The 21,983-nt window shown below is 35.9% G+C and overlaps 1 protein-coding gene across 2 annotated transcripts in view; it reads left to right on the top strand.

The window, feature by feature from the left end:
• PRIM2 (DNA primase subunit 2) overlaps positions 1 to 21,983 on the top strand; it is a 388,757-nt gene that overhangs the window by 238,913 nt on the left and 127,861 nt on the right. For both annotated transcript variants that reach the window (XM_025382480.1, XM_025382479.1), the window contains exon 8: positions 13,033 to 13,100. In XM_025382480.1, the coding sequence (XP_025238265.1) occupies positions 13,033 to 13,100 (68 nt within the window). The remainder of the gene's footprint in view (positions 1 to 13,032; positions 13,101 to 21,983) is intronic.

A 21,983-nucleotide genomic window follows, 5' to 3' on the forward strand; every position in this document is an offset into this window, starting at 1 on the left:
TTTGTAAGGGAAAAAAAGGGAGATGGAAAAGGATTTGGAACAACCCTGATGTGTTTGTTACAACATTTCAAAATATGTCTATTTCATTTTCCTTCCAACATCCTCAATAATATTAAATGAGTTTTGTCTCTGAATTTGTGATGAATTAAATATTTGTGAAATGCATCCTATGTAATGTTGGATCAGAAGGCTGAGGTGAAAATTCCAATTGGCATAAATGTGCTTATCACAGTAAAGACATTATACTTTTCTATTTTCATTCCATAATCAATGGTTTCTGTTGATTTTTGTGTTTTAGCAATGAAAATTATTTACTTTTCATGTTCTGTTTTGTTTTAAATATAATTAGGAAAGTTTTATAATTAATCACAGGTCTCTAGTTTTAATAGGCAAAACATGTTTATGTGTAATTAAAGTTAGTCACATAGTTTAAGAAGCTCCTTTTAGAAGGGCTTAAAAATAGAAATCCTTTAGTAGAGGAAAAAATTATGTAATAGTCTCATTTATTTTTAAAGAAAAACTGTAGGATTCGTTTATGAATAAACAAAATAGCTTAAATTTAAGTGAAACTGAATGAGTCAAAAAATAGTGCAATATCCGATTATTTCAGTTAGATAAATAAACCGTGAATGAGATGTAGAGGCACACTGGGCTGTTCTATATTTAACTAAAAACATTTTCAACATCTACAAAGGCAAGATGTCTATCAAGGAAGACATCATTGTGCTCTAAGAGAGCAGAGAAAATTAAGTTACAGAGGTGAGAAAAAGTAGCTGCAGTACTAAGCAAATGAGTACTTTCTGCAGCATCTGTTAACATAAACATTAGAGGTATGTTGTTAGCCATCTGGGGCTACCATCCTTGAATTATACATTTGGATCAGTGGTTTGAGGTTCAGCTGTGGGGGAAATAGAAATCTCTATGTATTCTTGTTGATTACTTGCCCTTCAGTTCTTCAAGCGCATTTCCAAGGACTATGTTTTGTTACACAACAGATTGCTGTCACTGAGGCATTAGTAATAATCTTGTCCACCTCCTACATGCCACTCCCCATTGCTTGTTGTTTCATTTTGTTTTTGTTTTTGAGACAGGGTCTTGCTTTGTCGCCTAGGCTGGAGTGTAGTGGTACAGTCATAGCTAACTGCAGCCTCGATCTCCTGAGCTCAAGCAATCCTTCCACCTCAGCCTCTCAAGTAGCTGGGATTACAGGCATGTGCCGCCACACCCAGCTGATTTTTTTTATTTTTAGTGGAGATGAAGTCTTATATTGCCCAGGCTGGTCTCGAACTCCTGAGCTGAAGCAGTCCTCCTGCCTGGGCCTCCCTAAGTGCTGGGATTGCAGACTTGAGCCACTGCACTCAGCCCACTCTCATTTGTTTTACAGCCATTCCCAAATGTTAACGAAAGTCCAAATTGGGGGAAAAAGAGTTCCTGCAGAAAATGATAGTGTATATTTTCATATACATGTCTTTTCTGTGTCTCTTCACTTTGGTAATTAATATAATTGTGGAACCTTTGACATTGATTTTAGATTACTTAATAAAGAATGTATTTAAGTGTAGTGCAGAATAGATTATCTTTAATGTTTGCAAAAAGTGGTACACTGTTTAGTGATATTTAGGGAAAACAGTAAGAGTGCCAGTGTAATGGGCAGGCTATATGTCTGGAAACAGTCTCAGCAGGAAGTTAAAGGAATCATGGCCTATACTGTTTACAGAAGATAAACAACATGCACTATGAAACCCACTATTCAGTCTGGGCCATCTTTTAAACATTTACTGGAAGCCTGTAGATACAGTTGGCAACTCCAGTGTACATAGTAGAATTTATGTGCATATTTAGGAATTTCTATGAGAAACTTTCACATAATAAGATTTTGCACAAGATTAATGCTTACAATAAACAGTAAAGGAATGGTTTTGGTTCTGGAAAACCTAGATAAGCGTTTATTTTCTTACATTAAATAAGAAATTGACAAACGTATGTTTAGGTAAATATGGTATAGATGTTTAGGAGACAAAAATGATGAATGAAAATACAGTAATAATAAGGAACTTTAGAACTTCAGTTATTGCCTCACAAATTTATTAAATGAATGAAAAAATCTAGGAATTTAAATGGTTTTTAGAGTCTTTGCATAAAAAGATTTTTGGCTGACAAAAATGTCATCTTTCTCTAAATGGTGGTAGTCACATGAAATGACACAGTGAAAAGATCCAGAATCGTCTCAGCCAACTCCCAGCTTCAGTTGTACCACCAAAGACTTATCTCAGGTGGGCTGTAAGGAGTGAAAATGTAGTAATATGTTTTCTAAAGTAATAAAATAGCCAAATGTATGGGGCTAAATGTACTAAGGAATAGATAAAACCATAGGATGACAATGGCACTGTGTTACTCAGTGGTAAAATAATTAAACATATTTATAGTAAAAGCAAGAACATGTTCTAGAGTCAAATGTATACATTTTTAAGATAACTGTATGAGATTAAAGGAAGTTGATGGTTAGGGCATAAAGGTCACCTGTTGTTCACCCTCCTTGAATGTTCCAGGTACCTTTGGCTGAACAGTTTGAGAGGTCTTGAGGAGCCTCAGAGATAATATCCCTGTTAGTGATATTACGAGGATTGGAGTTTATGTAGAATTCCTGCACATAGTAAAACATGAGGAATGCCAACTGCATGCTGCATTCTTATTCCATAAGAGCAATTCCTAAAGAGGCTAAACAAAAGGTTGACAGTTCAAGCTGTCCAGTACCAATGCAAAAAATAAAATACGTTGAATTCTGTTTGCCAGATCTTTCTTTTGCTTATGAGAAATGTAATTGTGAAACTGCTTGCTATAATAGCTTAAGAATTTTGAACCCAAATTATCAGGGTACTCTGGAAGTAAAATGATTTTATGGGTGTTTTACTCTAAGGGAGAAAAGTCAGTGATCCATGTACATTTATCACTGCATATCTCTTAATACCTTTTTTTCCCCTTGCTCAAGCGATTGTTTTACATTTCTAAATGATGTAGAGCATCAGTAAGGTGCTTAGGTTAGCCTTTGAATAACAAGCTTCTTTTCACACCATAGGTTTCATGATCAAAAATCAGTACTGGGATGTCTGCTTGCACTATTCCCAGGTTTGCTTCCTCAGTTCTTCATATCATCCAGACCCCTGAACTGGAAATATCTTGTTAACTCTGCACTGTTTAATATTCTTTGGAAATTAAACTACTTGGGCATGTTTAGAGCTCAAATGGAATCTATGCGTTTTGCTTGACAAGGTCGTTGGTTGCTTTTTAGAGCTTACATATTGAAAATCATGTTTGCAGCCAGCTGATAGAGAAATTTCCATGTATCAAAGCATTGTAGTGATGAAACCACCTCTGTTGTGAAGATCAACTGAAATAATGTGTGTGAGAGCCCTGTGGAAACCAAAAAGTGCTGTGGGCATTTGAACACTCGACTGTTAAGATTAGTGATGAACAGCATCTCAGCCTGTCAAGGGAGGACATGAAACTGGAGAACAAATTTGGTTCCAGGAGTAAGGGGAAATGTAATGTGGAATCTCACAGTTTGGGGTTTGTAATTGGGATCTGTTGCTATTATAAGAAAATGTAGTTCAAAAGACACAGGATTTTCTGTTGTTAAAATCAATGAAGTTAAAAGAGCAGCTGCTTGTAAAAGTTAATTTTATTTGACATCTGCCTTGGTCCCAGTAATAAAAGTGATAGTTCTGTTGAACAACCTGTTCTCTCTAAAGCTATATCTTTTTGTTGCTGTGAGGTCTGTTTAAATGTTGCCTTTTGATTTAAAAAAAATTTTTCCTGATCTATAAATTGTTTATCTCTTAGAATACATATATAAGCATAACCTATGCATCTTTAATTTACCAGAAAAGTGCTGGTAAAAACAGATTTCTAGATTTTGAGTTGGCACTCATGGGAGTTACAAAATGCAGTAGGAGCCATCTCAAATCTTATGTGAAATGAGAAGAATGCGAAGACATTTTGAAAAATATTCCTTACTTGTTTTCCATTAAAATATTTGGTTCTTTGTCATTTTACATAATAAATAATATTCATCTCTTTGTCATTTGTAAATAATAAATGCCACCGCCCTAATACCACTGTAAGAGAGTACTATGCTGGTTCTTCGAATAGGCAATATTATATGAAAAGAAGGGACCTAAATTGTACTGATTACCTATCTTGGATTTCTTGATATTGTCATTCCTCTTGAGTTTTTGTAAGGAAGCTGAAGTGAGTGGTAGAGGGTAAAAACACCAGAGAACAAAATTGAGCAATATTTTCCAAGTGAGCATTGTTTTCCTGTCATTTTTATGTGTTTTAATTTCGCCAGTGTTGGGTGAACAGTTCAGAGAAGGGATTTATTATTTTAAAATGAAGCCACCCTCTTGTTCTTCATTTTCAACAGATTGGGCCACTTTTGCTTTTAAAATGTCTGTTAACTCTTTAAGAACCACTTACCATATTTGCTTACGTATTTACCTCCTTGTGTATTCTTGTTCCCTCCCTTCGTGCTCATCATTTGACAAAGAAAATCATGAAAAATATGTTCTTCCTACAGGCCTTTATCAATCCCTTTAAACAATTCTGCTTCAAAATAGCAATTGGCTAACAGCAGAATCTTCTTTAGGGAGTTTTAAGAGCAACAGCCAGCTTCATAGCTGGAGGCAGAGGAACATTTTTTCACAGAGTGAAATTCATTTATTCTACGTGTACAGCAAGAGTTAAAGGAGCTACTGGTTATGTTTTATAACTAATCTATAATTGCTTAAAATCAGTGTTACACAACTTCAAGTATGTCGGCAAAAATTCTTGTTCCAATTAAGAATGGCACATGCCTGACATATCTCCAATCTTCCGTTCCTTATCCAGAGCAGACATTTCAATCTGTACTGTTTCCTGGATGTGGCTTGTAACTGATGGCATTTAGGACATGCTCCTTGGCATTTGAGGGAACAACAGAAACAAGGTGGTCATTCTCACCTTCTCCTGGCTCCTCTTCTGAAGCAGGCCATAAACCCTAGCCGACCTCCTCCTGTGGTAGGTTATAAAGCCTTCATCAGAGATGTGCCCTTCCTAAACCTGTCTTGTCTCTGAAGACACAGGGACAAAGAGAAGATTCTGAATAAACAGGACTTGCTAAGTTTCCCCCAGTTTATTACCGTTAGACTATACCCTTTTGTCTTCAATCATACTTTTGCACAACTGTCCGTAAAAAACACACGTTTCCCTGTTTCTTTGGGTCTTCATTTCTGAAGGCTCCCATATCACGTAAAACTTAAATTTGTATGCTTTACTCTTGTTAATCTGCCTTTTGTTATAGGACTCTCAGTCATGAACCTAGTGATGGGGAAGAAAGATAATACTTTTTCTTTTCTACGGCATGAACCCTCAACATAGTGCCCTAATGAGCTCAATGACAGTTGGACATCCCTGTTTTATGCATATGATATGGGAAGGTTCAGCCAGCTCATGGCTTTATCTGCTACTTATTTGCTGATAACACTTAAATCTAAATCTAAATCTCTCCTGGTCTCTACATCCATATATATTTAGTTACCTCTTAGTTGAAAGCACCTCAAATTCAGCGTGCCTAAAATGAAACTTAAATTTTCCTTCATTTCCCACCTTCCTCTTCTGTACCCACTGTCTTGCAGTTGATAGAATTATCTACCTACCTGCATGTCCTCTCCATCTTCCCCTTCTCTGATAATAGTTCTATGGAGCATACCTTTACATATTTCATATGTACGTGTCTTCCTTTCTGTCGCTACTGCCTCTGCCATAATTTGGTTCTTCATCTGGGATCTCTAGATCACTGGAAGTGCCACCCTTTTGACCTCTTTGCCTCTACTTTAGCTTGCCCTCCTCCAAGCCATTCCTTACCCTGCTAGGAAATAAGTCAGTCTTCCCTCTCTTCCTCTCTTGAACTATTGCAAACACAACTGTGTGCAAAATAGTAGAACATTCATGTATTTACCTCCAGGAATTAACCAGTGTTAACATATTGTCAACCTAAAATAATCAAAAGGGTCACAGGCTAGTTTAAAGAGGGTTTATTCAAGCAAAAAGTTTGGACTAGCCACATGGGAAACATAGACTCCAAAGAATGGAAGGCAGTGTTCCTTCCATTCCCTTCCATTCCCTACAAAACGTAGGGAAGTTTAACACAATTTCAACATCTTTCTATGTTAGGCTTAATGCATACCTACAATGATTTGATTAGTTAAGGAGGTCTTTTTCTTTCTGGAAAGATATTTAACATTCCACACTGAAGATGTAACTGTCATGGAGTCTTGGGTGCCATCTGATCTGAGTTAGGTAAGGACAACAAAGAAGGCCAGTTAATCTGTAACAAAGGTCAGTAATTGGAAGCAGGGAGGTTTGGTCTCTCCTAGTTATTTACAGAACCAACACAATGAAAAGAAAGATAAGCTAAAATCTGAGAAACAGAATTGCAAACATGTTAAGTGATTCAGTCTGCAGAGCTTTACTTCTTCCTTGGCATAAATTTAGAGGGTTGTATTTGCTTCAGAACTTTCTTGGATTGAATCCAAGGAAAGGATGAGAATATCTCTGATAAAACTGAAGCTTTCACTGTCCATAGTCTCCTTTCCTCTTGCTTTTCCTAGGTGCAACCAAAATTGCTTCCTACCCCACTTGTTAAAAAGTGTTATTGAATAGAGAATGTAATTCTAACAAGTAATTTTTCCATCCTGATGAAGTTTATTTTTAGCTATATTAAAGAGATCTAATTTAAGAGGGAAATCTAAAAAGAAAAAATATTTTCTGTTTGCTTTACTCTTGAAAAGATATGACAATCAAGCATGCTTTTTATCCAGATTTTTCTATTCTTGAGTAGATTTACCTTATAATTACTATTGGATTTCAGTTTTTTTTTTTTTGAGACAGAGGTTTGCTCTTGTCACCCAGGCTGGAGTGCAGTGGCGTGATCTCTGCTCTTGTCTGCTCACTGAAACCTCTGCCTTCTGGGTTCAAGCGATTATCCTGCCTCAGCCTCTTGAGTAGCTGGGATTATAGGCGCCCGCCACCATGCCCAGCTGATTTTTGTATTTTTATACAGACGGGGTTTCACCATGTTGGCCAGGCTGGTCTCGAACTCCTGACCTCAGGTGATCCACCAGCCTTGGCCTCCCAAAGTGCTAGGATTACAGGCATGAGCCACCGTGCCTAGCTGGATTTCAGTGTTCTTAAAACTTTATGTCCTTTTTAGGTGAGGTGTTTTGAGAGAAACATTTTGGACTGTCTTTCAAAATAACTAACTTACCTGGAGCTGCAACTTATTTATTTAGGAATAATATCTTGAAAGGTGTTTAAACACACACTTTTATTTTAGCATTGTGATTTAAATAACAAAGGCTATTTCTTTACATTGGTCTGAGTCTTATTTGAATAGAGTCATATTTACACTGTCTGTTCCTTAGTTACTTTATATAAATTTTTCAAGCAGTCTCAGTCTTGGCTGGTTAGGTTTTTCTGTTCTTTTAAATGGGTGTTCATTGTAAATGACTTTGAACTTTCTATGTTTGAAATTTTTAATAATGTTGGGAAAATATACATTCAGCCAGTATTTCTGCTTTATTTGTAACAATCAGTTGGTGACCCAACCCCCTCCACCAAAAACCAGAGAGACATAGATTAGAAGGAAGGAACTATGTCATGGTCACTCTTTTGGTAGTGACTGTTATAGTATATTTTAAGAAATAAAAATAAACTTTTGGGCCCCCCAGCCAAGGGAACCCTAGAGAAACCTTAGAAGTTGAGTTCCCAGCCATGATGGAATGGGAGGTTGGACGTGCCTCATTATGCCCCATCCCTTGCTAACTGCCATTAGGCTAAACAGAAATGAGCCCTTTGGAAAGACTCATTCCATCCCTGATACCAACCAACCACCTGATGCTCACGCTCCCTTTTGCAGTTTCCACACAACAGTTAACCAACATTACCCCGTGACAAGAGACTACTAACCACAGAGTGGTTCAGGCCAGTCTATGGAGGATGCGCAGTGAGGGTTTTCATGTTCTCTGCTTCACCTTTTGATATCCGATGCCTGAAAGCTCCACCTTTGGATCATGCTAATGCCACCATTTTTTTTACACGTGACTCATGAAGGGACGCGAACCTTAATTGCGTGTATGCATGCTTCTCCTTTCATAAATATTCATGACTCCTCCTATAGCTTATTAAATATGTGTATTTGGCTACCCTGTTCAGCATAAATTCCTATTTCCTTCGCTCCTCCCTCAAAGTGTCTGTTTCTGGCTTCTGGGTAGAGGCTATCTAGCCTATCAGAATGGCCATCCGGCAGGCTGCAACCCTTTATGAGAAATAGCGCTTCTCTTTCCAGATTTATGAACCTCATCATTTTTCAGATGACAATCCAAAATTTGAGTTTTGGACTGCTAGTTTGGGGCTACTTGTTTCTTTTGAACCAGGAGGTCACAGTTTCAGCTACGTTGCAGGGTAGTGCACTTGCCCTCCTTTTAACAGAAGGACTTGGATATTCCATTTAGCTGGAAATGAAAAGAGAAACGTGTATGACTCCTCTACTTGATAGGACATATTTACTAATGAACACAATTAGAAATATAAGACCAAAAGGATCAGGGTCAAGGGCAGACTTTTCTAAACTCATGCCTCTGTCAGAAATATTTGAGAGGGGTAAACCTTACATTCAGTCTCCAAAACTTAGTGAGTACTTACTGCATGCCATACCATTGTGCTGTTCTGAGCAGTTGGGGGAAAGCGATGACAAGACAGAAGAGATTCCTACCCTGACAGAGCTTATATTCTTGTGATGAGAGAAAGACATAGTCAGAAAATTAATCAGATAATTTCAGGTAGTGGTAAATGTTGTGAGGTACCTGAGTAATAGCTAGAATACCCTGCTGCTTTACAAAGGGTTAGGGAATACCTACTGCTTTACCAGACCCTTGTTGGGAAAGTATAGATTCAGTCAGTATTTCTAACAATCAGTTAGTGACCCAGCCCTTTCCACCAAAAATCAGAGAGACATAGATTAGAAGGAAGGAACTATGGCTGGGCGCAGTGGCTCACGTCTACAATCCCAGCACTTTGGGAAGCCGACGCGAGTGGATCACTTGAGGTCGAGAATTTGAGACCAGCCTGGACAACATGGTGAAACCCCATCTCTACTAAAAATACAAAAATTAGCTGGGCGTGTTGGCACACACCTGTAATCCCAGCTACTCAGGAGGCTGAGGCAGGAGAATTACTTGAACATGGGAGGCGGAGGTTGCAGTGGGCTGAGATCACACCACTGCACTCCAGCCTGGGTGACAAAGCAAGGCTCTGTCTAATAAAAAAAGAAGGAACTATGTTGTGGTCAATCTTTTGGTAGTGCCTGTTATAGTATATCTTGAGAAATAAAATTCCCAACCCTTGGTAAAGTGTCAGTTACCCTTTACCAAAGGTTAGGGAAGGCCTCTGTGAGGAGGTGATATTTGAGCCAAATCCCTAATGACATGAAGAAATTTTCCATGAAAAAATTTGGGAGTCTTGAAGACTAAAAATCTGTGAGGTAAAGTGAATCTTGAAGAGTGCTGTCCTATTTTGAGAGGTGGGGGACTCAAAGGAGACAGAGGTGCTCTGAGATTAGGTGAAGGCTTCTGGCCATGCCAGCAACTAGTTGCTTATGGCCTGAGGAACCTGCTTTCCTAATGTATAAAATGACAAAGTTGGACCAGGCACCTCCAGACTCTCTTTTGTCTCTTGTACTTTGAATGTATTTGATATTTATGGGCATTTTTCTTTATTTTTATAATTTAGGAGGGTACAAGTGTAGTTTTCTTACATGGATATATTGTGTAGTGGTGAAGTCTAGAGTAATCACCTGATTTATTAGCATTTAATGGAGGATTAATAGTTGGTAAAATGCATTATTTTTGTAACCAAATATATGTCAAAGGGCAAAATTTACTCAGTGACACTTATTTTTAAAATGAGATTTATCTAAGAGTTAGTAATCTGTTATACTTGTCTAAAAACAGTGGAAACTGTATTGGTTAATTCAGTTTGCTAATATAGTTTTAATAATGAAAGGACATCTTAACTCACCCCTAACCTTTCAACAATAATGAGAAATAAGCTATAAGTTATGCCAACTTCTATGATGGTTCCCATGAAATAGCCCTAACTTAGACAACTCGTTTAGGCTTTGCAGATGCAAACTGTGATAGATCTTCCTTCTCTTTCATTCTTGGTGATTTATGTGTCAGGTATATTGTTGTGTTTTCTATAAAAAGAAAAAAAAGTAAAACATAGTTGGAAGCCAAAGTCGATTTAACCTGGATAGATACAGCTTTCTGGTTGTAGAGGAAATGCTAAAAATCTTACTGTGACAGTGTATTGCTTTCTTGGAAGACTTGATAATTGTTACTTAGTTTAGTTTTGATTTATATTTAGTTTTGCTCAAAGGAGGGATTTGAAAAGCTTTATGAAATATAGACATATACTTTCATTTTTATCAATTAATGAAATTACATAGTTGTAATTTCTTGAATTTATTACATATTCAATAAATACTTGCTAAACTAAACATCTGATGTGTTGCAAGTGCTAGGGATGCAGTTACCAATCACAGTCCAGTGGATGTAAGTAGTAACTACGTTAGCTCAGAGAAAAATTTCAGAAGAAATGGAGCCAACATTTCCTAAAATGAAGTTTGCATTCTGTCAGCAAAAGGTTAGCAGATGGGTTTGCCACTTTAAAGAGCTTTGAAATAGCTTTATTACTTCATATCCTTAGCATGGAGAGATGCATGCTTTTTTTGTAAATGCTAATTGTTTTAAAAGTTGAAAAGAAAATCTTTGGAAAACTCAAAAATCTTCCCTGAAATAATTTTACTCAGATCATTGGCCTCTCCCTGTCTTAAGAATCATTCTTGCTAGATTCAATCTTGAAAGTAAGTTGGAGGTGGGAAGGGGAGGATGGGAGAATGCATATCATCGAACACATGTGTTCCAGAAAACTGGAGCTATGGAAAATTTCTGCCTGATGTGCTGTCATTGTGTTTTGTGGAACTGGCAGAAGCTGTATCGGCAGTCACTCATTCAGTGCCTATTGTTTCAGTAATGCCGCCTAAAAGGAAAATTTTAAGAAAATGTCTGATGAAAGACTGATGTAATAACTTTACCCTGGGAGCCTGAGGGAATTACTAGATGATTTTAATGAGGGGTGTGGTTAACTTTCATTTTGAAAATTTCACTCTGACCTTGGTATAAATTAGGAAGGGGCAAGAATGGCAGCAGAAATAACAGTGGAGATGTATTAATAGTTTAGGGAAAAGGAAATGAAGGCTGAAATTAAGAGGAAGGTGTAGATTTGAAAATCTTTCCTATATGGACTGAACAGACATCTAGAAATATTTTGCTTTTACTGAGGTATTTTTTGTTTGCCTCTATTTAGAAAAGATAGTTTGATTAGAAGGCATACTATATAGATTGACAGAAGTGACTGAAAAAGCCCACTCTGTCTGCTCTGTTTTCAGAGAATTGACTTTCGAAATGTCTAGATAAATCGTTTAAATCATTTTAGAAAACAGCTTTGGTTCTGAGACATGAAATCTCTTGAACAATGAAAATGGCATTTTTGTAACAGGATTTGACATTAACAGGTAAAGGATGTATTAAAGTATTCAAGTGTTTTGTTTATAGAATTTGATAACCTTGATAACATCTTTCATGTTTCAAAATACAAGACTTAGCATTTCTCAGGGATACTGAAAGTGTATTGATTGTGCTAAAATTGCAGCAGATTAATTGTCTCACTTTATCGTATTTTAAATTAGTAACTTTGTCAACGTGTTGACTCTTGTACAAAATTGGGGAAAGCTTCTCCATTATCATTAGAAATTATTTAATAAAAGTGACTTCATATATGGCACTTTGGTCAACTTTTTTTCAAAAAAAGTTATATTTTTAGATGATATTTTTATTTTTATTTGCATAATATAATTAGATTTGATGAATTAAATGTCTGTTTTCCATTTTTAGGAAATTGTAATTAATGTATTAAAAAAATTAAAAAGAAGGATACACTATATAAACCCAAAGGGTATCTTTCAGTTTGTTGCTTGCCTTACGGTTCTTTTTTGTGAATTGTTAAATGATTGATTAGTAAAATATGAGAACCATTTTGATCATAATTGAATCCTGAAGAGATTTATCTTTTATTTTTGTTTTGATGTTTTATTAAGTTTACCTCAATCTGTCAGATTACTTTGAATGGATGTCTTTAATTTCCTTGTGTCAAATTCTTATAAAAAGGCATTCTCTTAAGAACATAGAAGAAAATAGAGATATATAGATATATAATTAATATTGTTGTAATAAAAGAGATCAGAAATTCACATTTGTTGATATGCTGTCAAGTTGGTACACAGTATTGGCTCTGACTTCTTATTTCCTAGCTCAATTTGAGGTCATATTTTAATATTAAATACTTTGAGTTGCTTCTGTATACTTAAAAGATATTCTTGGTTCCTTATAGTCATGCAGCTGACAGAATGAAGTACATACACTTCTATATGTAACCAGTTTCACAGTGGCATAGCTATAAATCAGAATTTCTCTTCCCAATTTCTTCATCATCTTAGGACTCAGTGCTACAAGATTGGTTGTTATACAATTTTATATTTAGAAGTTTTTACATTTTTATTTACAAAGATAATAGTCTTATAAGTGAATGCTTTTTCATGAACTCAGGACACTCCCTTTTACTCTCTGTTTTGCTCACCTTTTTCTTTACTTTTAAACTTAGTGACATATCCTGTGTCCTTAGAACCATGTAGCTAACTTTGATCGCGTAATGTGTCAGGTTTTTATATAATTTCTTGATTTGAGAAAAGAGAAATATAACCTTATGTTTTTAAGTATTGCCTCCCTATCTGCTTTTCAACTCGTTTTACATTTAGTATTCAAATATGTTCAGTGTTCAGCCTTTGCTGTTTTTACTAATTTTCTTCCCTGCTTTTAGTTAACAGCCAGGTCCTTGCCTGCTGTGCAGTCTGATGAAAGACTTCAGCCGCTGCTCAACCACCTCAGGTAATATAAAGGCACAGCCTTGTTATGCGTATAAATCCAAGTGCAGTAAAGTGAATAAAGTGTATTAAAGTGGTGAAACCCCTTCGATTACTAAAAACTTATTTTTTTTTTTGCTTTCATTCCATTATTCCAATTGAAGTTCTTAATACCATGTACTTGTTACCCTTGACTTTAGGGCACTGTAGATAGCTCTTTTAATTCAACAACAGTGTGCAGAACTGCTTGATAAGTTTAAGTTAAATGAGTAGAGATAACTAACATTACAGAAAGATCTTGAATGAGCTATTTTTGTAAGTACAAGGTTAAGGCATACTTTTATTGAGGATAGATGAGATGGATGGAGTTCATTTCTAAATACAAAAATTATATAGTCTCATTATTTAAAAAATAAAGTTAGAAAATACAGGAAAGGAAAAGGAAAAAACTATCATTACTGCTCAGAAATAATATTTATCCTATGTTTTTATTTTAATTTTTTTAATTTTTATTTTTTGAGATAGAATCTTGTTCTGTTGCCCAGACTCGAGAGCAGTGATGCGATCCCCGCTCACTGCAACCTCCGCCTCCTGACTTCAAGCAATTTTTGTGCCTCAGCTTCCCGAGTAGCTAGGATTACAGGTGCGGGGCACCTCGCCTGGTTAATTTTTGTATTTTTAGTAGAGAGAGAGTTTCGCCATATTGGCCAGACTGGTCTTGAACTCCTGACCTCAGGTGATCCACCTGCCTCAGCCTCCCAAGGTGCTGGGATTACAGGGGTAAGCCACCATACCCTGCCTTTCTATGTTTTTGTTATTTTTGTTGTTGTTTTTTACTTAGTGTTGAAATTATCGTTTATGTGACAATTTTTTCCATTTTTATAAACATTGTAATATTTTTTACCTTAGTTTTAAAATCTTTCTAAAAACATTGTTGTTAGTGACTACATTATATTTTCTTGTATATCTGTACTGTAGCATATTTATCTCCTTTTGGGAAACTTTAGACCATTTCCAGTTTTTTTCCTAACTGTAAAACAATGCTATATGTTAACCTTTATCTGTATTTTAGATCATTTTCTTAGGGTAGGTTTTCAGAATTGAAGTTACTTTGTCAAAGGGTGTGAACCATTTTAAAGATTTAAGTATGTATGTATATTTCTTTTTCAAAATCCTATTCTACCTATACACTCATATTTGTATAAGACTGCCATGTTACTATATTCTGAACAAGATAGGGCAGTCAAAACAGTTGCTAATGGGTTAGACATAGGGATACTATTGTGATCCTGTGCATTTTGTTGTAATAATAATTCATTTTCCTTATTTTGAGGTGGGATTGACTACCTGTATTCTTTGCTCACTTATTGATAGCATCTCCTGATCTTATTTGCTCTTACATACTTTAAAGGGTAGTAACTCTTTGTTGTATTTGTTACATACTTTTTTTCTAAAATTCTAAAATTGTATTAGTCAACATACCTACATTTTCAAGTTTTATATAGTCAAGCACCAATAGTGTTTTCCTTTATGGTTTTGAAAAATTCTTTTTAAACTTCTCTTTCAGAAGTGTGGATAGATTTTACTTTCTGGTATCTTTTAGTTTTCTTTATTTTTCCTTTATTTCTTCCTCCCCTCTCCCCTTTCCTTGCCTTTTCTTCCTGCTCTCCAGTAACTGTTCCTTCCCAGACAGCTTTATAACCTTTGTATAATTGTTTTGTTGGGTTAGGAAGAAGGGAGGGTTGATCAAATCTAATATTTCAGCAGGGACTGAATAGCATACATTTTCATATATAACAACATTTATATATGATTGTTAAATTTACTAGAGCTCTGTGTCAGTGAGTTAAGAATCTCAGAAATTGATTTTGAGTATCTTGCTTAATGCCCACCTGCCGCATTCAACTCTGTTGGCAGTTTTGTCTCTTGAGTATATCTCTTGCTATCATAGCCTCTTGTCTGTTTGCTTTGCCCTTTCTAATATATTTTACATCATTGCCATATGTGTTTATATTATTCCTTGGCTTAAGACCCATCTCTGCCTCTCCAATTTCATTCTGGAGTAAGCCAGAACTTCTTAGCCTGGCATAAGAGGTCCTTCTGGAAGAGGCCTGGGCTGTCTGTCTCTTTGGACTCCTGTTTTAACACTGAGATCCTAATTTCACCAAATGCCATGAAGTTCCTTTAACACAACATGCTTTTTGCTCACTCACCTCTATGACCTACCGAATATTTTTCCTTCTGCCACTTCTATTTATGTAAATTTATAGATATATACTATATATATAATTTTAAACATTTTAAATGTATTTAATATAATTTTAAGGTATTTTAAATGTATTTAATACAATTTTAAAATATTTTAAATATATGCAATATATATTTTATTTATATTTAAAGTATATTGTAGATGTATATAAATACGCAAATCTATATATATTCTCCCCATGCTCCGCTTTTACAATAACTTTTGCTTGTCTTTTAAGACTCACCTCAAGCATTACCTCTTCTGATAAGTTTTCCCTGACCATTAATTAGTTCACCTCCGTAGTCTGAATTGGAAGTCTTTTATAGATGTTTTCATAATATCCCATGCCTTCCTCTGTATTACAGAATTTGTGGTATTGTTATTGTTTGTTTACTGTTTGATTTCTCCATTATAGTATGTTTGAAAGCTTGTAAAGTGATGTTCATATTTGTGTTTTCAGTAGCTGAGACAGTATCTGGTGTATGATAGGTATTATATGTTTTGTTGAATGACTGAATGCAAGTTACATTAGTAAAATTTTGTTGTTTTTTTCTGCATAAAGTTTTTATAATTTATAAATCATACTGTCATATTTTTTTCCCTAGAAAACCACTGGTTCAAAAGGTAAAAACCTAAAGGGTAGAATCTCGCTTCTAGTTAATCTCACAGTTGATTCTGAGAGATGATGATGGATTCTCCTTCCTCCATCTGAGTATGGTAATTGCCAACTAGAATTTAGATTAACTACTGACACATCTCTTCGAGTCCTTGAAAGTTGCACAAACTGTACATTCATTTAAGGGCTTTTATTCTCTGTGGAGTTCACTCATGACTGGTTGCTAGGCAACCAGGACTAGATGCTACATGTAATATGTACCCACTGATGTTGCTTTTTTATTATTATTAAACCAAATGGTTTCTCATTTTATTGCCATGTCAGAGACATCTATATGTCGGGTGGCAGCTGATGTGCATAGTTTGACACTTCCTGTTCTACAAAGTAACCTTGTGATAAGCCTTTCAAGAATATTGAATTGTTGCTTTTGCTTGTCTAAATGTAATGTTTTTGTTTTATCTTCGTTTTGCCTAGTTCTAAACAGGAAATAATAATATTTGGTTTGAGAGATTGTAATAATAATTTTGTTAGAAAAAAATTGATTTGCATGAATGGTGTAATTTAAATGTTACATAGAGGTGGATGGACATTAGGAGGTTGATACTGAGATCATTATTAGGTCTGATTTTGTTTATTGCCTCTGATGAGGAAAGAGGAATGATGAATAGCATTTTAATTAAATTTGTCAATAAAACTAATTTGGGAGATAATACAAAATACCTGTAAAAATTGAAGTAGCAATACAGAGATTCTCAAATCATTTTACAGGATTTAGAGACTCAAAGAGAATTAGGGTAACACCGCCAATCAAATAATCTAAAATATTGCTTAACAATATATATTATTTTGAGACTGCAGAAGTGATATGTCCAGACTTTTTTAGTTGAATCCAATTCTCAAGTACAGAAAAACATCGTGCTTCAATATCTTATGGCAGTACAACTGTGTTTTTAATTCATTAGTATCATCCATTCACTCATTAGTTACTTAGTGCCTATTATGTGCTTAGAATTAAAAGAAAACACACAATCTCTGTTTTCAGGGAGTTAGGTTTGGTTTCATTTGAGAGATAGGCACTTGAACAAGTTATAAAATTTGTAACATTTTCTATCAGAATTAAATACAATGTACATAATTTTATTAATTGAACTGTCTCCCTCGTGGAATTATCTCCTTAAGTAATCGGGCCATGACTTAATTGTTTTGGTTTCCGTGCATTCTAGCACAGTAGTGGCTCGCAGTGGGAGCTCAGATTGGACTGAAATTGATTGTTTTTTTGTTGTTGTTTTATTCTTATCAGTCAGCTTTCTCAGGCTGACTGGACTGAACTATAATCTCACTTGAGGGATAATGTTGTCATTAACTAAGGAGAATAAAGAAAGGAAGACAAGGCAATTAGGGAATGAATATGATTGCTTAGATGGTAATTTCAGTAGTTTCAGACATTTTAAGCTTGAGATACCTGTGGGGATGTATGTGGGGGATGTTTAGTAAGTAGTAGAATGTAGACCCACAGTTGAAGAGTGAGGTTTACATCAGGGAGACATTTTCTAGTCATCACTGTGCAGGTCTTGGTTAAAATAAAGGGAATGGTTGAGATCACTCAGGAAGAGAGTATAGAGAGACAAGAAAAGAGTGAAGGGTTCTGAATTGAACCCACCGAATATCAGTGTTTAAATGACTTGTGATGGGCAGTGCGGGAGTTGGGATATGAGAAACCAGTAAAAATACCAGGGAGGAGCCTTGAACAAAAAAGGATAGTGGGATGATGGGTGCTTGATGGTATGGATACAAGTCCAAGTCTTATGAGGATTTGAGGAATAAATAAGAAATGAAGCTGTGGAGATACAGGGAGTAGGCTACTGTTGGTAGAGCTTAATTCTGAGCACATGTAAGGAAAAAGGACTGCATTGGTGAGCTTCATGGTTGAAGAAAGTGTTTTAATTTTTCCTTAAGATTGGTAAGATGAGCATATTTACAGGTTAAGGCAGAAATGAGTAGTATGGGAGTAAGAGGGAATAATTGAAGGGGCAATGTTTTAGAAGGGAGAAGGGGACAGGCCATAAAGTCAAACTGACTGGAGTTTAAAAAAGTATTTTCCAACCTAGCTTTTTGGTGCATACTCAGAACAATCCAGTGTGGATGGTAGATGGTTATCATAATCCCTATTTTACAGGTTGGTGATGGAGCCTCATGATGTTCTCATTAAGAAAACCTAATTTTTCTTTCCTTTTTTTTTTTTTTTTTTTTTTTGAGACAAAGTCTCGCTCTGTCACCCAGTCTGGAGTGCGATGGCATGATCTCAGCTCACTGCACCCTCCTCCTCCTGGGTTCAAGTGATTCTTCTGCCTCAGCTTCCTGAGTAGCTAGGACTACAGGCACATGCCACCACACCCAGCTAATTTTTTATTTTTAGCAGGGATGGGGTTTCACCATGTTGGCCAGACTGGTCTCAAACTCCAGACCTCAGATGTTCTGCCTGCCTCGGCCTCCCAAAGTGCTGGGATTACAGGTGTGAGCCACCATGCTCACCGTGCAGCAGCCAAGAAAACCTAATTTTTCTAATTAAAAATACTGTCTTTCCCTCTCTTCAAAAGAGATGAGTTAATTATTTCATAAGACTTTACCATTTTTCAAAATTGATACCAGAAACTTTCCCGTTGGAAGAATAAACTTACTTAGATTTATAATAACATAACGTTCAGAGAGAATTTGTATAAATCATTATTTCTGCTTTCACCAAATTGCATATGATTAGACATGTAATCTAAGGAGCCTGCATCTCATTGTGGCTTTACTGTCATTCTCATGGTTATATAGCACTGCATTTTCTAGGGTGAATTATATCGTTCACTGATTTGGTAGTTTGGAGATACATAAAGGTCTTGGAATATGTTCCCATGAATGTAGAAGTTTATTGTAAATAAGTATCTTTGCTATGCTAATTATGGTACCATGGGATAATATTTATAAAAATGGTATTAGGCTAGCAAGTGTGTGTGATAAAGATGGTTATTTTTATTTATTATCTCACTTATAAAGTATAAATAGGTGCAACTAGACAGGAGAACTTGCAGCCCATTTTCTACATGTGATAACTTTGAGTTGTGTGATTGAGAATTTTTCCCCCTTAAAAATAATGCCTACAGTGTAGGTATCTTTCTCCTTTATTCCTCCACTTCAAGATATGAAGTGCATTGGTGGACAGCATATTATAAGTCACTGTAATAGTTACTATTATTGGCTGGACACGGTGGCTCACGCCTGTAATCCCAGCACTTTGGGAGGCTGAGGCAGGCAGATCACTTGAGGCCAGGAGTTCGAGACCAGCCTGGCCAACATGGTGAGACCCTGTCTCTACTAAAATTACAAAAATTAGCCCAGTGTGGTGGCACGCACCTGTAATCCCAGCTACTCAGGAGGCTGAGGCAAGAGAATCACTTGAACCTGGGAGGCGGAGATTGTAGTGAGCCGGGATCGTGCCACTGCACTCCAGGCTGCGCAACAGAGCAAGATCCTGTCTCAAAAAAAAATTGCTATTATTTAATGTTTTGTCATGAAAGAATAACTCATTTTAAAAATATGTATTTGTCACACCACAATTTTGTGAGCATATTTCAGCCCAAGAATGAATTAGAAATCAAACAAAGATAAAACAAGCTAAGAAAGACAAGTATTACTTATAGTAAGTACTTGGACTGCATCATGTGGATTAACTTTTAATGCATACTGATTTTGCAAGCAGATGTTTTTACAAACCTTTATTTTAAAATCATTTAAAGTAATGAAAGCATCTTCCTTCAGTTGGTATTATTACAGACTACTTTTGTAAAATTCCTTTTCCTAAGGTGGTACATTTGATTAATATGCACACATTTCTACTTATTCTTCTAAAGAGTATGCTTTCACAAATTTTTTATCAGACATGTAATCTCTGTAAGAAAGCTTTTCTTACTATCCACAGTGGTACAGTTATCATTGTTTTCTTTTTGAATTAGTTCTCATTTTGAAACCAGAAAATTGTGTGGGCATTCATGTGTCTATTGCGGTAAATATGAAAATAAATGCCAGAAAATGGTTTAGTAGATAGGGGCTTCATCAATTGAGGGCTGAAATGAAAGCCTCATTAGCCTGGTCCACATGCTTCATTTGTTTGTTAGCTCTTTCTCATCACCTGTTTCCAGTCTCTGGCAGTACCTTGAACATTTATTTCCTTTTCTACATGCAGCAGCACAAGCTTTTAGTTCAGTGATTATAGTGAAGGTTTTCCAGGAGCTGTGTAAGATATTAATAAATTAGAATATATTGTTTTCCATTGTCACCTTTGAATTATAATTTTTTCACATCTGTATGGAAAATGTTAATGCCTTCTTAGAGGTGTACTTGTGAATAGTCAGCATTTTGTTAGAATCAGCTCGTTGTGTCAAGGGCACTATAATTGGTACTGATTATGTACAGAAGAATAGATGTGGTCCCTTAACTCAACATGTTTATATTTTTAAGGGGAAAGAGGGCCAAAGTTTATAAACAGCACCCCTCTCCCCACCCACACACATACCCAAAGCTGCACCGGAATAGTTGCTGCAAGTTAATCAAGTAGATAGTAAAGAGAGTGGTGGGAAGTCTTATAAGAAGCAGTATCTGCATGTGGATTATGTTACAAATTTAATGTTATTTAATGTTTTTGGTAAAATATATAGTCACAACATATAAAATCACCTCCCTCCCTAATACAACCACCGCTAAGCTTCTTTTGTAAACTTGATGCATACTTTAATGTAATTATAAAGTCGTTAACTTTAAAATTTTTCACTTAATATGTTATAGCTAGGTAATACAGTAGAAAATTGATTTTCATGAGTCTAATTTTAAGTATCTGCGTAATAGTCAATCAAGAATAGATATATCTACTTTTACTTAACCATGGCCATTTTATCAGATATGTATAGCTTTCTGGGTTGAATAAACCTGTGGTGAAAAATTATAGAATGTGAACAGTTTCTGTGTGTTCAGAGTAACTGAGGAGAAGAAATACTGTAGTAACTTTATGTAGAAGGAATTACAGCGTAGATGTTTTCCAGCAGATCAGATGGAGATAAGAACAAAGAACAGCAGCAGCCTAGGTGGTGTATAGCTTTGAAAATACAGGGAAGTTCATTAGTCTAAAAATGCCATCTTGCCCAAGTGAGAAAGTGGCAGAGTTCTTAACAAGTGAACGAGTGACTTGAAAAAGGTGGAATTGAGGAAGCCAAATTTTAAAGCTTGCTAGTGTGTGTAGATTAGAGCCTTTATAGCCATTTTATCAAACACTCCTTTAGAATATTTAAAAATCACTCATGTCATATGTCTATCTGCATGAGTACATGTATACATATTCCCTGATATTTAGCAATGACACTAGTATTTTTATATAAAGAAAATAAAAAGTGACCAGTGTATTAGTTTTCTATTCCAGCCTTAACAAATTACCACACATTTAGTGGATTAAAACAATGCCCATTTATTATCTCACAGTCTGTAGGTTAGAAATCAGACCTGGGTCTTGCCAGGCTAAAATCAAGGTGTCAGCAAGGCTTATGTTGCTTACTGAAGGGCTCTGGGGAAGAATTTACTTCCAAGGTTATTTAAGTTGTTGGAGATCCTGTTTTTATGCTGGGTGTCAGTTGAAGCCTGGTCTTTCCTCCTAGAGGCTGCCCACATTCCTTCTCATGCTTTCCATGATTTCCTAGAGGCCTCTGTAGTCCTTGCCTGTGGGTCCCATCTCAGAGCCTTCCCATATTTCAGATATCTCTAACTTACGCTGCTGTGTCACACTGCCTCCAACCTGAGAAAGTTTTCTGCTTTTAAAGGTCCATGCGATTAGATCAGACTACAGGAATATCCAGGATAATCTTTTCATCTAAGATCCTTAATTACATCTGCAGAGCCCCTTTTACCGTGTAACCTAACACATTCAGAGGATCCAGGAATTAGAGCATATTTGGAAGGTCACTGATTCATCCTCTTATAGTGAAGGTTTTCTTTTGAGGTGGGAGTATGGAGTG

Source organism: Theropithecus gelada, chromosome 4 (assembly GCF_003255815.1).
Source record: "Theropithecus gelada isolate Dixy chromosome 4, Tgel_1.0, whole genome shotgun sequence".
In the NCBI taxonomy this organism is placed as follows: Eukaryota; Metazoa; Chordata; class Mammalia; order Primates; family Cercopithecidae; genus Theropithecus; species Theropithecus gelada.